Source organism: Hippocampus bargibanti, linkage group LG18, assembly GCF_051943395.1.
Source record: "Hippocampus bargibanti isolate YZ-2025 linkage group LG18, ASM5194339v1, whole genome shotgun sequence".
Taxonomy (NCBI): Eukaryota; Metazoa; Chordata; class Actinopteri; order Syngnathiformes; family Syngnathidae; genus Hippocampus; species Hippocampus bargibanti.
This window is the reverse complement of record NC_142751.1, coordinates 8,739,571-8,752,328: the sequence shown is the minus strand read 5'-3', so window position 1 is coordinate 8,752,328 and position 12,758 is coordinate 8,739,571. Positions and strand designations below refer to the sequence as shown.

At 40.6% G+C, this 12,758-nt stretch overlaps 1 protein-coding gene across 2 annotated transcripts; it reads left to right on the top strand.

The window, feature by feature from the left end:
• The first annotated feature begins 5,446 nt into the window (after positions 1-5,446).
• s1pr3b (sphingosine-1-phosphate receptor 3b) lies at positions 5,447-12,676 on the top strand. 2 transcript variants are annotated; one of them, XM_089020821.1, is made up of 2 exons: positions 5,447-5,672; positions 5,829-12,676. In XM_089020821.1, the coding sequence occupies exons 1-2, from the start codon at positions 5,619-5,621 to the stop codon at positions 7,020-7,022; spliced, it is 1,248 nt and encodes a 415-aa protein (XP_088876947.1). In that variant the 5' UTR covers positions 5,447-5,618; the 3' UTR covers positions 7,023-12,676. The 2 variants fall into 2 exon arrangements, with proteins under 2 accessions (XP_088876947.1, XP_088876948.1); XM_089020822.1 differs by having other exon boundaries at positions 5,447-5,686.
• Positions 12,677-12,758: the final 82 nt, after the last annotated feature.

The window sequence follows — 12,758 nt, the reverse complement described above, 5'->3', positions numbered from 1 at the left end:
GAATAATTAAACACATAGTGTACTGTACATACAGAATCTATATGAATGTAACGTAAATTAAAACGGTTTAAGCTGATGCGTATTTTATTATGTGTCAAAGAAAATATAACTGACCAATCTCCTCGATATTTTCGTCATCTTCATGGACATAATTTTACGATCATATTTGCAAACCATCCTGTATAAGAGTGTGAATCTCCCTCCAGACAGACAAATTATCATTCCAAGGGACTGTTTTTCTTAAAACCTTTCTCCAAAACACAAATGTCGTAAATCATTTGAAAGACGCCATAACCTCGTTAAAATAAAAAAAAAATCACAGTCCAGCTGAATCAAGCCAAGCCTGCTTCTATAATTACATTAATCTTGTGATGGGAAAAAAAACTCCTTTGCACTGGTTTCGTCTTACTTTCACACGTATTCCTCAGCAAAATTCTTGGGGCACACCATGGAGCAAAAGTAAGCTTGACACACAAGCGACCACCTCTGTTACGAGTCTGAAACTAATTCAAAAGCCAGACAATGCCAGGTTGACGTTCTCCTTTTCTGTGTTTCTGTGATTAGACAGTACAGCTGCATGGAAAACTGGTTAAGAAAAATTGTGTTAGTCCCGTTCATATAGAACAATCACAAGGAACTCAGGGGAAAAAATGTCAGCTTTTAAAGGAGCTGTATAAAAAGATGAAGCATGCGAGGATGAAATAGCTGAAGTTATCGTATGTATTCATTGCATACGTGGGGCAGCAACTGCCATGCTCCAAAATACTGTATGATGACCGCAAAGCCACGCAGCAAAGGAGGGGATAGGCTATCTCACTCACTCGCTCACTCAACTGGGGGACCACCACACAAAATGCAAATGTGCAGGGTGAAATTAAAAGGTACAGACTTGGGGTGTAATTGCATATGAAGTTGCCTGATTGCCCTCTAGATGCAGCATTCTTGCTCAAACGAGCTCACCCCCCCCCCCAGTGTGTGTGTGTGTGTGTGTGTGTGTGTGTGTGTGTGTGTGTGTGTGTGTGTGTGGCTGTATATACATATATACTGTATATACATGCCTGTAAAGTGAATGCCAAGCAATTTTCCTGTTTTTGGCTCATCCCTTCATTTGGGAGGAAATACTGATGCCAATAAATTACCATGTGCACATATTAGCTCCTTTTCACACAGTATATAATTTTGTTGTAATGTTTTTTTCATGTTTTTAATTTTTGTATACTGTATCTCCAAAAGCTTTATATAAAACCATGTTATTAGTATCAGAGGAAGTGGGGGTGGCGTTGTGGGTGTGGTGCAGCATTCCGGGAGACTGGTTAGCACGTTCACCTGAAGGTACTCTGCAGTTGTCCTTTCGTTCTATTTCAGGCTTCGACCGTCTTGTGTGGAGTTTGCATGTTCTTCCTATGCCTGTGTAGTTTTTCTCCAGATCCTTCAGTTTTCTCACACATTCCTAAGGCATAGATAAGGCATATAGGTTAATCTGTTTTTCTTTGTCTCTGTCCTCCAGCATGTACCATGCCTAACTTCTGAAGATGTCTGGGATAGGCTCCCTTGTAAGTATATGCAGCTCAGGTAGATGGATGGATGGATGGGATGGATGGATGGATGGATGGATGGATGGATGGATGGATGGAAGGATGGATGGATGGATGGATGGGTTTGGTTGGGTGAGTGGATGGAATGATGATGGATGGATGGATGGATGGATGGATGGATGGATTTTTTGTTGGGTGGGGGGATGGATCGATGGATAGATCGAAGAATGGAATCAGGGGCACTGAAGCATCAGGGAAGTTTGTGTCATCACCTCACCCCTTTCGTCACTTCCTCAACACTGACACTTTCACCCCATTGACCTCAACTCGTTTCCTTCAAATAGAGTCAAAAGGTTTTTTGCACCTCGGCTACAAATTTTTTAAAAAAGGAGGATGCCTAATATTTCTGGGCCATAGTATGGGACATTTTAGCTGACTGCAAGAAATTTTGTGAGATTTGCTGAAAGTTAAAAAAAAAATTACAACCAAATTTGTGGTGATACTGTTCAAATTCAGGGGTGTCACACAAACGATCCAGTCGCCCCATGTATGCTTGAGCTCTATTTGGCAGGGCAGCTCCTTCAACAGAGCTGGCTGCGCAGTGCGGTTGTGCAACTCAAATAAACTCCAACACACACAATATCAAGTTCTGGCTGCAGCTGAGGAGTGGAAAAGTCCTGGAATGGTTTTCCCAGCTGTGAGGTCGCGGCAACATGAGGGCGAGCCAGGAGGTGCTCCTCTCGTAATAATGGGGTTGCGGCTTGTAGAGCGACATCAAATAGCATTGGCGCAAACTGGGAATCTAACGTGTGAGACAGACAGCGACGGTGCAAGCTGCGGTGCTCTAACTGCTGACGAAGATGACAAGGGCTTTAATGAGGGTGGTCCCAGTGGAAAAAAATAGAGCCCTCCACCCATCTTCTTCTTCTGTGGTAGTCTATGAATACACACAACCACACATTATGGCTTTTTGCTGGATGATGGTTTCATTCTTGGACCGTCCTCGATATAAATGCAGATGCGCGCCCCACACGGCTGTCTTTTTTTGCTGAAAAAGCCTCTGGATTTTTCCCCAACCGTACCAATTAATTCCCCTCCATGATCGCTACCAGATTTGCACTCCAAAAGTTTCTTGCTCATTCCCAGTGACTGCTTTTGATTTGACAATGCTAATGATGCACACAAAACTTCTTGGTTCATAACCACATTCTAGAATTCCAGGATTGGCTCCCACATGGGGGGCGAAAGTGGGTTTTCTTTGGGGAAACAGCTAGAATATAACACTGAACTACAACAGTGCTCAGCAGACCTCCGCCAAGGCTAGCTGGAGGTTACCTGTGTTTTTTTTTTTGTAGCAGTGTATCTGTATATATGTACGTAGGATATATGTAAGTTGTGCGTGAGTGAATATTGAAAAAAATTCCTGTTGATGTTTTCTATGTACAGTACTTTGTTTAGCTTGATTACCGTATTTTCCGGTGTATAAGGCACACCGGACTATAAGGCGCCCCCCAATGAATGGTGTATTGTCAAACTTTGTCCATATATGAGACGCACTGGACTATGAGACGCATCTTCAATAAATGAGTTTTCCAAATAAATATAGAAATATATAAACTAAGTTGCAGTGATTTATACAGTACGGGATTAGTACTGTCTTTGTCACTTGACTTGAGTTCAAGTGTCGCATGTTGATATATTTTTTTCTTATCAGGGTAACTTAATGTTATCAAAACTAAAAATATAATATACAGTTTAATATTAAGCTATCACTCAATGTCCATTGAGCAAATTGAGTTACTGCATGTATTTCCAAAGCAGGGATCGAACCGGTATCTCTTTGCATTAGCATATTTAAAGCTACTGTATTTTCCTGTGTATAAGGTGCAGTGGAGTATAAGGCGCACCAACAATTAATGGTGTATCTTGGAACTTTTTCCATATATAAGGTGCACTGGACTATAAGGCACACATTCAATGAATGAAAACGTTTCCATATACATACTGTATAAATATATAAAACATTTCCAAATGTGCGGAACACCACATTATAAGGCGCTACATTAGAGGCTGAGGTTACGCACTACTTTTTCTACAGGGGGAAATGGAGTCAGTGGCTGCTAACACTAGTTGTTAGACATGTTGTGGCTCAATATTACTTCACATATAAGGTTCACCTGTGTATAAGGTGCAAGGTCATCTTTGGAAGAAAATGAAGGATTTACGGTGTGCCTTACACACTGGAAAAACAGTAACTATACGTGGCATCATCAGAATCATCATCCACTTTGGTTCTGCCCATCCTTCCTGGACATGCGGTCAGGTCAGGAGGAGCAGAAACAGCGGATGAGCTCACCCTGTAACTCCCTTCTCTCAAAATTTGCCCGGGGTGTGTCTTTGTGTGTGGGAGTGTCTGTGAGCAGGAAGTCATTCAGGTCACAGGAACATACCGAGCAAAAAATAAAGACAAAATAGTGGAGCATAAAGAAAATGTTTGATATAATTAAGACTTACATGTTTAGATGTTGGTCCAAGTTGGTGTTGGAAAATGGAGCATCCATCCAGTTGTAGTAAAGAAGTAAAGACTGTGGAGAGAGAGTAAAAACAAAGTGTCACTTGATTTAAATGTGCTGAAGTCCAAGATGCAATGAGAAGAAAGAAGCATTAGCACAGAGCGCCGATGCGTATATGGAACTGTCACAGCTTGGCATTGAAGCGGATTTACGTGGGACAGGAGATGTTAGGTAATCTCTTTTCGTCAATGGATGCCACAGCTTTGCGTTCGCTTTCAAAATTTAGCTTGTAGCAGATGTGGACATTTTACCATGATGTCCCTGATCCACTGGTGAAAAGGACGCTATAATCCTCTCCTCTTTAATCTAGAACTGCTTCATACAACAAAGAGGGTGTAGAAATTGCTAAAGATTGAAGACTGTCCAAGTCTTGTGTCACATTATTTGTTGTTTTGTTATTTTTTTTGTTTTTGACTTTAAGATGGGGTCGCGAGAGTGGCAGCCTTTACAGCAGCTCTTGTATTTTGTTTTGTTGTTGTTAAATGTAAATTTCTCCACTGTGAGACAAATGAAGGTTTATCTAATCTAATCTTAATCAAATATTGATTACATATTGGTCCTAATTTATGTTGGAATGTCACTCACCTCACTTTGACTTGCATGTAAGCTCGGTTTCTTTGGTCATGAAAGACTCCCGTTCGTCCCTGGTCCCTCCACAGGATGGATAAGACGACATGGATGGATGACTGCGTGATTCATAGATGATGAATCCATTGGTTGAAAGGCATCATGGCTAGACGGATGTTTGATGCTGAAAATCGATAATACATTTGTCCACTAAATGACAATTCGATATATGTCCCGATACAAAGACTATGATACGATTCAAAAGCAGTACGTTTAGGAAAAGTCAATTCAGCTCGATTCACGGGTATTACAATTCAATGCACTCATGGCTTGAACGAGGGATGAAGATAGATCGGAGATGATGGATGGATAACGGAGGTATGGGCAGAGCTGTGGTTGGATGACGAATAATGGATGGATGATAAAGAAGGATACAAAATGGACCAGTGAACATATAAAAGGACGGATTGGGAAGGATTTATGGGCACTTCATGGACATATGAACGCATGAATGGATGAATAATAGATGAGGGACTATAGAGGGATATGCGATACCTAAATAGACGGTTGGGTGGATGCATGGATTGTATTGATTAGATAGATGATCCATACATGAATGTAAGGCCTGCCGTATAAGCTTTAAGAAAGACATGCACGTGGACACATATATTTCATAAAAACATGGCTGTAGACTGCGCTGGATATTGCCGATGAATGAAAGCAAACCTCAACGTATGCACTAAAGGGAGGAGGGAGGAGATAAGTGGCGGGATGAGGAAGGGAGGGCATAGGGAAGAAGGGTGTGACTTCCAGCCCACCACGACAACTCTTGGATTTGGAGGAGGAAAAAAATAGACTGACGATGGTGTGCGCTGTGCAGAGCAAGAAGAAATCGGGGAAGTTTGTCGATGAGAACTTTGGATCCAAGTGAAACTATATCTAAATGACATGTTTGCACTTCATATTTGGATCGACTGAAGCCTCAAAAGTCTTCTTGGTGAGTCTCCTCAAGTACGTCGATCTGTTTTTCATTTACATTTTGGTCTGGCTATATGCCAAACCTTCAAAGCTTGCTGCATGCATTGAGCAAACAGGAAGTGGGAAAATGTATCGGAGTGGAGATATCACTTCTTCTGGCGTGTACTCTCCATAGAGGAGCTGCAGCAGACCGCCGATCCCCTCTGACTCAAAAATGATCGATCCTCACATCTACCTGCACTACAACTACACGGGCAAGCTGGACCACCGGCCCAGCGTGAACGCTGATGTCGGGACGGATACCCCGGACATTAAGACCCGCTTGTTCCTGGCGGTGTGCGGCTTCATCGTGTTGGAGAACCTGACGGTGCTGGTGGCCATCTGGCGGAACCAACGTTTCCACAACCGCATGTACTTCTTCATTGGCAACTTGGCCCTTTGTGACATGCTCGCCGGTGTGGCCTACCTGGTCAACCTGCTCCTATCTGGTGAAAGGACACTGCACTTGTCGCCGGTCTTGTGGTTCGTACGGGAAGGCAGCATGTTCGTCGCATTGGGTGCCTCCATCTTCAGTCTCCTGGCCATAGCTATCGAGCGGCACTTGACCATGATCAAAATGAGGCCCTACGACGGCAACAAGAACTACCGGGTTTTCCTACTCATCGGCACATGCTGGTTAATCGCCATCTCCTTTGGGGCGCTTCCCATCCTCGGATGGAACTGCCTGGGAAACCTCCCTGATTGCTCCACTGTGCTGCCTCTGTACTCCAAGAAGTATGTGGCCTTCTGTATCACCATCTTCATGGTGCTGCTCCTGGCCATATCGGTGCTTTACGCCCGCATCTACATCTTGGTCAAGTCCAGCAGTCGCAAGGTGAGCAAGCACAGCAATTCAGAGCATGCCATGTCGCTGCTGCGCACCGTCATCATCGTAGTGGGCGTTTTCATCGCCTGTTGGACTCCCATCTTTGTGCTGCTCCTGGTGGACGTGGCGTGCGAGCAACGCCGCCGCTGCCCTATCCTTTACAAGGCCGATTGGTTCATCGGGTTAGCGGTTCTCAATTCAGCCATGAATCCTGTCATCTACACGCTGGCCAGCCGAGAAATGAGACGGGCCTTCCTGGGCTTGGCTTGCTGTCTTTGTTATCGAGGAAAAATGTCGACAGCAGGGAGCGGGAATAGGCAATGCCTGGAGGTTAGTCGTAGCCGGAGCAAGTCGTGGAGTAGCCAAAACAATCACAACCAGCCGGGCAGCAGGCAGGCGGGGCCGGATATGGAGGTGGACTCTGGACTTGGGAAAGTGTCGGTGGTTGTGGGGCCGAGTGGTGCTGATGCTGAAAACTTCCTTCAAAATGACGCGACCGAGTGAGAGACATTGACCAGGGCGGACTTCTCAACAGAGGCTGCAGTTGTGTCCCACCAAGTGACATACAATTTCTATGAATGACCTCCTTGACTGTGAGACATATCAAAGGCCAAATCAGGCTAAGCAATGTATCAGCTAAATCTGGGACCATAGAAAATGTGATCTTTTCTGAGTTCAGAACTGGTTTGGGGCACTCTGATAAAACATTGATTGCTGAAGGTTTGCAATGATGGTTAAAATGACCCAATTCTTATTCCTAACTCCCAATATATTTATATGTACGCATATCTATTGATAGAGATATATCTATACATATCTCTCTCTAATCTGACATCAAAACAATACAATACAATACAATACAATACAATACAAATACAGATACAATACATCTTAATTTATATAGCGCTTTCAGAACAGTTGCAGCTGTAAGAAAGCGCTTCACATAAGTGAACACAAAGCAAAATAATAAATAGGAATATAAAAGCATGGACAGTTGTGCAATCTTAGTAACTTTCCATTTGTACTCTATGATGTAAATAAGGGTTTGATTTTGTGGATACATAAGTCATTTGATTGCAGTTTAAATGGGTTGATATAGTCTATCATTGATTACCAACGAGGTTACCAATGAGGGAAAAAATGTGTGCAATCAAATCAGAACACTGGGGAAAAAAATTAGATCTGTATTAGGCCTTAGTTTTAGTGAATTAAAAAGTGACTATAGCTCATGTGACTGCAAAGTAGACGGGATTGATCGAATATAGCCGGTCTTTGCGAGTCACTTTAAAGTAGTGGGGAAAGTGCATGCAATGCTTTCAGAACCTCAGATTCAAATCTAATTTGAATCCGAGGTGGATAACGAGGTGATATGAATTCAATTGGGACTGTTTTGGAAGCAATAGATATACAGACCCCCATCCCCTTACCAAGTCCAGTCATAAACATGAACAGTCTCAGAACCACCACCTTTTACACCGAATTAAGTATTTTGTTGTTTTATTGGGGGGAATGTCTTGTTAAAGGACAACCGACGCCTTCGGACAAGTTGTGTCCATAATTTGTAAAATCGCTTCAAATGACTTCTACTGAGCGTATTTGACAAATATTCCACCGCATATAGCTATATTTTACGTTTTAAGACTCGGGCTGAATATTCAGGAAGTCTTGTTTTTGAGTTGGGGACGATTACTGACGTCACGGAAGGATACACAATGCATTTTGCAGTACTTTGTTTGGTCTGAAAACTTCCCGTGTTGATGGCGGAATGAGAAGGAAAACACATAAATAACGCGAAGGGGAATTGTTGTGTGTTGTACCAAGAAAACTATTTGATATTCGCTGACACAAATTCCCAGCAGACAAATCAGCCCATCTCCAACGGAGCTTGGGCGCCATCTTCTGCATGTTCTTGGTGCGACACATCAGTCCTGATGCTTTAAAATAAAGAGCCCTGAAAGACTTCTTTAATCAATTGCAAACAGTGATGCTTTTCTCTACAGAACTATTTGAATCATATTCATAACTGGATGAGTAACAAGAAAGCATCTTCTCCGAATCTGAAGCCATTGTTTTGATTCTCGAGCAAGGCAAGACGACTTGGCAAGACGTGACATCACGAACAAGGGGGCGGGACCTTCTGAAACTGGTCACTTCCGGGTTCAATTTGAAGTAGTTTTTGGACACAAGTCATTTTTATTGGTGTTTTGCATTTGATTAAAAATATCATCCTGCGTGTTTTGGGTATTTTAGATGCTATAAAACGTTTTTCTGATGTCAGTTAGCAAACAAAACAGTGGTGTCGGTTGTCCTTTAAGTGATGAAGCTTTTTAGTGCACTTTATAAATTGCCAGACGAAGAGGACTTCAGAAATCCTTCTGCTGCTACCATCCTGAGTTACATTATCGATAAAGACTAACCTGTTCCAAAGCCATCCCAAGCCATGATGTTACCTCCAGAATTCTTCATGTGTGTTTCAGATAAGCAGATCCTTACTTTCTCCAGTTTGGTCTCTCCATCACTTTGGTAGAGGGTAATCTTGGTCTCATTCATCCATAATATTTTGTTCCGAAACTTCATCTCTGTACTTTTGTTTTTGTTGGAAACTTTACTGTGGCCTTGTGATTTTTTCCCTTTTTTCTGATGTGTGGCTTGCAACTTGTGGTGTGGCTTGTATAGTTCTTTCAAAGTCTTCATTGATGATGTCATTCCTGGTGGTCGCAGCATAATACATTCTTGAGCCAAATAAGTTTTGTCAGACAATTTACACAAAAAAGCACCCAAACTAATCAATACAAGCATCATAATGAAACAAGATAATGACCCCACAATACACCACTGACTCAACAAAGGAGGGCAAAAAAAGGAAAGAGTGGGACATCTTAGCCTGACTAAGTCTATCAATGAACTGGATTAAAGTCAAATATGAATGTAATTGTGCAGTGTACACGGCCAAATCGCGACCTTGCCTGAACTAGTTTAAATGAAATCTTGCATGGATGACAACTCAATGAACCACCGTCAGTATGTTACAATAATTGTAATTGAAATGTAACGTTATTGTCATGACTATTTGAAACTATCAGTTTATTTATGATACTTGTTCTGCATTCATTGTGACTGTGCAGCTCAACAGCATCACGTTTGGGAAGCGATGACTATTGGTGCAAGGCTGCCTCCTGCTGGTAGTTGTAAATACTGTAACCTTAATAACGACATTTTTATGGATACAGTCAACTTAAAAATTATTATTTTGAAACAAATTAATTTTATTAAGTTTAAAAACACGAAGCCACATTCTGGAAGTGAATATGACTTTCAAGAGCACGTGAAGAGGAAAAACAGCGGCTATTACCTCTTGAGGCCTGCAGAGGTCCCAAATAAGATTCACCTCACAAGGTGGTCATGCACTCCTTTTCTGTCAAAAAATGTTTCAAGATGGTACATTTAGATTACATAAAAAAAATCACTATTATTTTTGGGGAGTCCCAATGAACATACCAGTAGTTTAAAAAAAAAACAGAAAAGAATGAAAATGGAATTAAAATAGAAAGAAAACACTAAAGTCTTATAAAAATAATACATTGAATTAAAAAAAAATGAAATAGAAATGAAAATAATACATAAAACTGGCTTTTGACTAGTTTTTAGCGCATATGTAGATAATCTGTACATACATACACACACACACGTATACATATATAAATATACATACATACATATATAAATATGTATGCATGTATGTATACATACATACACACATATATACACATACATATATAGATATATATACATATACATATATAGAGTGTGACTCACTCACACATAGTGTGAGCGTGTTATTCAAGGCATGTTCTGTTACCAATTTCCTTCGCATATTTCAAAATTAACCGAACAAAAAGATTCTTGTAAGGAAATTCCAAGTCTGACTACTGTAGGTTAAGTGTTGTTTTGCTAATGTGTTTGCAACAACTCTTGAAATCATGGCCAGAAAACTCAACCCTGGTTTTTAATTGCAGTAAAATACATTATTAAACACCACACGTGTTTGGGAGAATCTTTTTAACACACACCATGTCCCGTTTTCTGAGAGCATGCAACATTTGTACAGTCATATTCCATCAGTGGTTTATTTTAAACGTTTGTCTCAAAAAGATGTTTGTTGTCAATCTAGTTGTTGAGGTCATAGGTTGCATTAACGGTGGAAGAAGTTTTGAAAGGATTTATTTTTGGTCTTGTGTTTGAGATACAAACAACTGGCATTTGAACGGGGAGGGGGGGCAAACTATTGATAGCTCCTATTTATTTGTTATTAATGACTGTAGCCAAATGTATTTAAACATATATTTGTCTACTTTTCAATTAAAAAAAGATTCAAATCGGAGTTAACAAATAAAATTTCAATAAAATAAATATATATATATGAATTGTCAGTAAAGCAAAGTGCCCAAGTTTGACTATTTCTCCCCCAAAATTTTGATTCTAAATTTGATACAAGACTTTGCCAACAGCAACCAATTCTGTTGAACGGGAGTGTTCTGAAACAAATGTCTGAAACGTACTGTACACTCTCTCACCTTGCAGCAAAAATACAGGCATTAATTACATTGCATCGGTCTCGTCAAAATCCACTGAAACGCATGCTGAGTTTGGTTGGACTGCACATGAGCACAACCCCATTTCCTATGAGTAGTAACAGCGGTTAAGGAATAATCCATTTTTTGCGAGTCTTGTGAGTAAATGACACCACAGTCGTGTTGATAGACTGTGCTGACACCGAGTGGAGGATCTGTTTAGTTTGTTTGTGGTTTTCTGTCTTTGGGATGATAGCAAGTGACGTCTCACCCAAAGCTGTCATTGTGCTATTAATGTGTGATCATTAAAATTGTCACAATTTAGTTGAGGTCAAAACAATGTGATCAAAGTGTCCCCTCACAGAACCAGTCAGTAACACCTAGAAAATAACCTAAATCATGCAAATGAAATTTTACATTTTAAAGTGTGAGCACACACACATAATTGGCATCGATGGCATGATTTTTTTAAGAAGTCATGCGAGAGGCAAAGTCGAGCATTGAAAAAAAAAAAAAATTCAGAGGGGAAAGTAAAAACTAACTCGGCCAAATCTGAGAATAAAAGGTAATTTGTTGTGCTTAGAATATCTTGTTTTCTATCCTTTCACTCCCACCCCAACCCCATCCCTCTTCTATTGCTGCTGTGGACTGCAAATTTCCCCATTGCGGGACGAATAAAGGTATTCTGATTCTGATTCTGATTCTGATTCTGATTCTAATTAATGACTGTTTAAGTCAGAAAAACTACAATTAAATTACAAATAAGTTACATAATTTTACAAGACCAAAATCGTAAGGGGGCCTGCTTCAAAGATTGCTATCAAATTGTGTGCTCTTAATTTGCAAAAAAAGGTGGAATTATAATTACAGTATTCATAAAAATCAATTGTTGGGGGTGTGATAGTTCGGCTGTTTGTGTCGTGGATCTTTTAGTTTGTTTTGGGTTTGTTGTTTCCAGCCCTGCTCTCAATTTTTTAACTGCAATTTTTTGTTGATAAAAGCTTTGACTTTGCAACTTCCATGTCATGTCTGCTTCTGGGTCCAAATTCCTGTTTTGACCAGTTGTGGACGCAGCAGACTGAGGTGACGAGATCATTAGGACATATGAGGCACAGATTGGCTTTAGTCAAAACCTCCACGTCCACTTGGCTTATTATTTATCTCTCTGAAAGTAAGTCCCTCTAGCAGTCTAGCCCCATCCTCCACCACCTTTTATTGATGGTCACCCCACCTACACTGTCCACTGGATTTTGGATGTAAGGTCGCCATGGTTGGGGTTTTCAGTATTTACTTGACTGGCAGGGTTATGGCTACATGGAACATTCCGTCTTTCCGGGCCCACATTCTCAGTCCTTCCCTCATACTGGACGTCTACCGTCAGTTCCCTCAAAATTGGTCACGTTAGCAATGTGACATTTTGGCTGTTTGTGTCTTTGATGTTGTTAGTTGTTTGAATCATTTATTTGGTTACACATTGGAACACTTTGTAAATGAGACTAGAGCCATATTTGTATGTAATAAGAATAACAGATGAGTATGGAGAGAATAAAGTGTTTCATTCTCATCAAACCCCGATCTCTCTCTCTCTCTCTCTATATATATATATATATATATATATATATATATATATATATATATATATATATATATATATATATATATATATATA

What these genes read in the sequence shown, in the direction of transcription:
- s1pr3b (XM_089020821.1), top strand. Translation starts at nt 5,619, where the DNA reads ATGACATGTTTGCACTTCATATTTGGATCGACTGAAGCCTCAAAAGTC. An exon ending in AAGCCTCAAAAGTCTTCTTG is followed by an intron (nt 5,673 to 5,828) that starts GTGAGTCTCCTC and finishes TACTCTCCATAG; the next exon opens with AGGAGCTGCAGCAGACCGCC.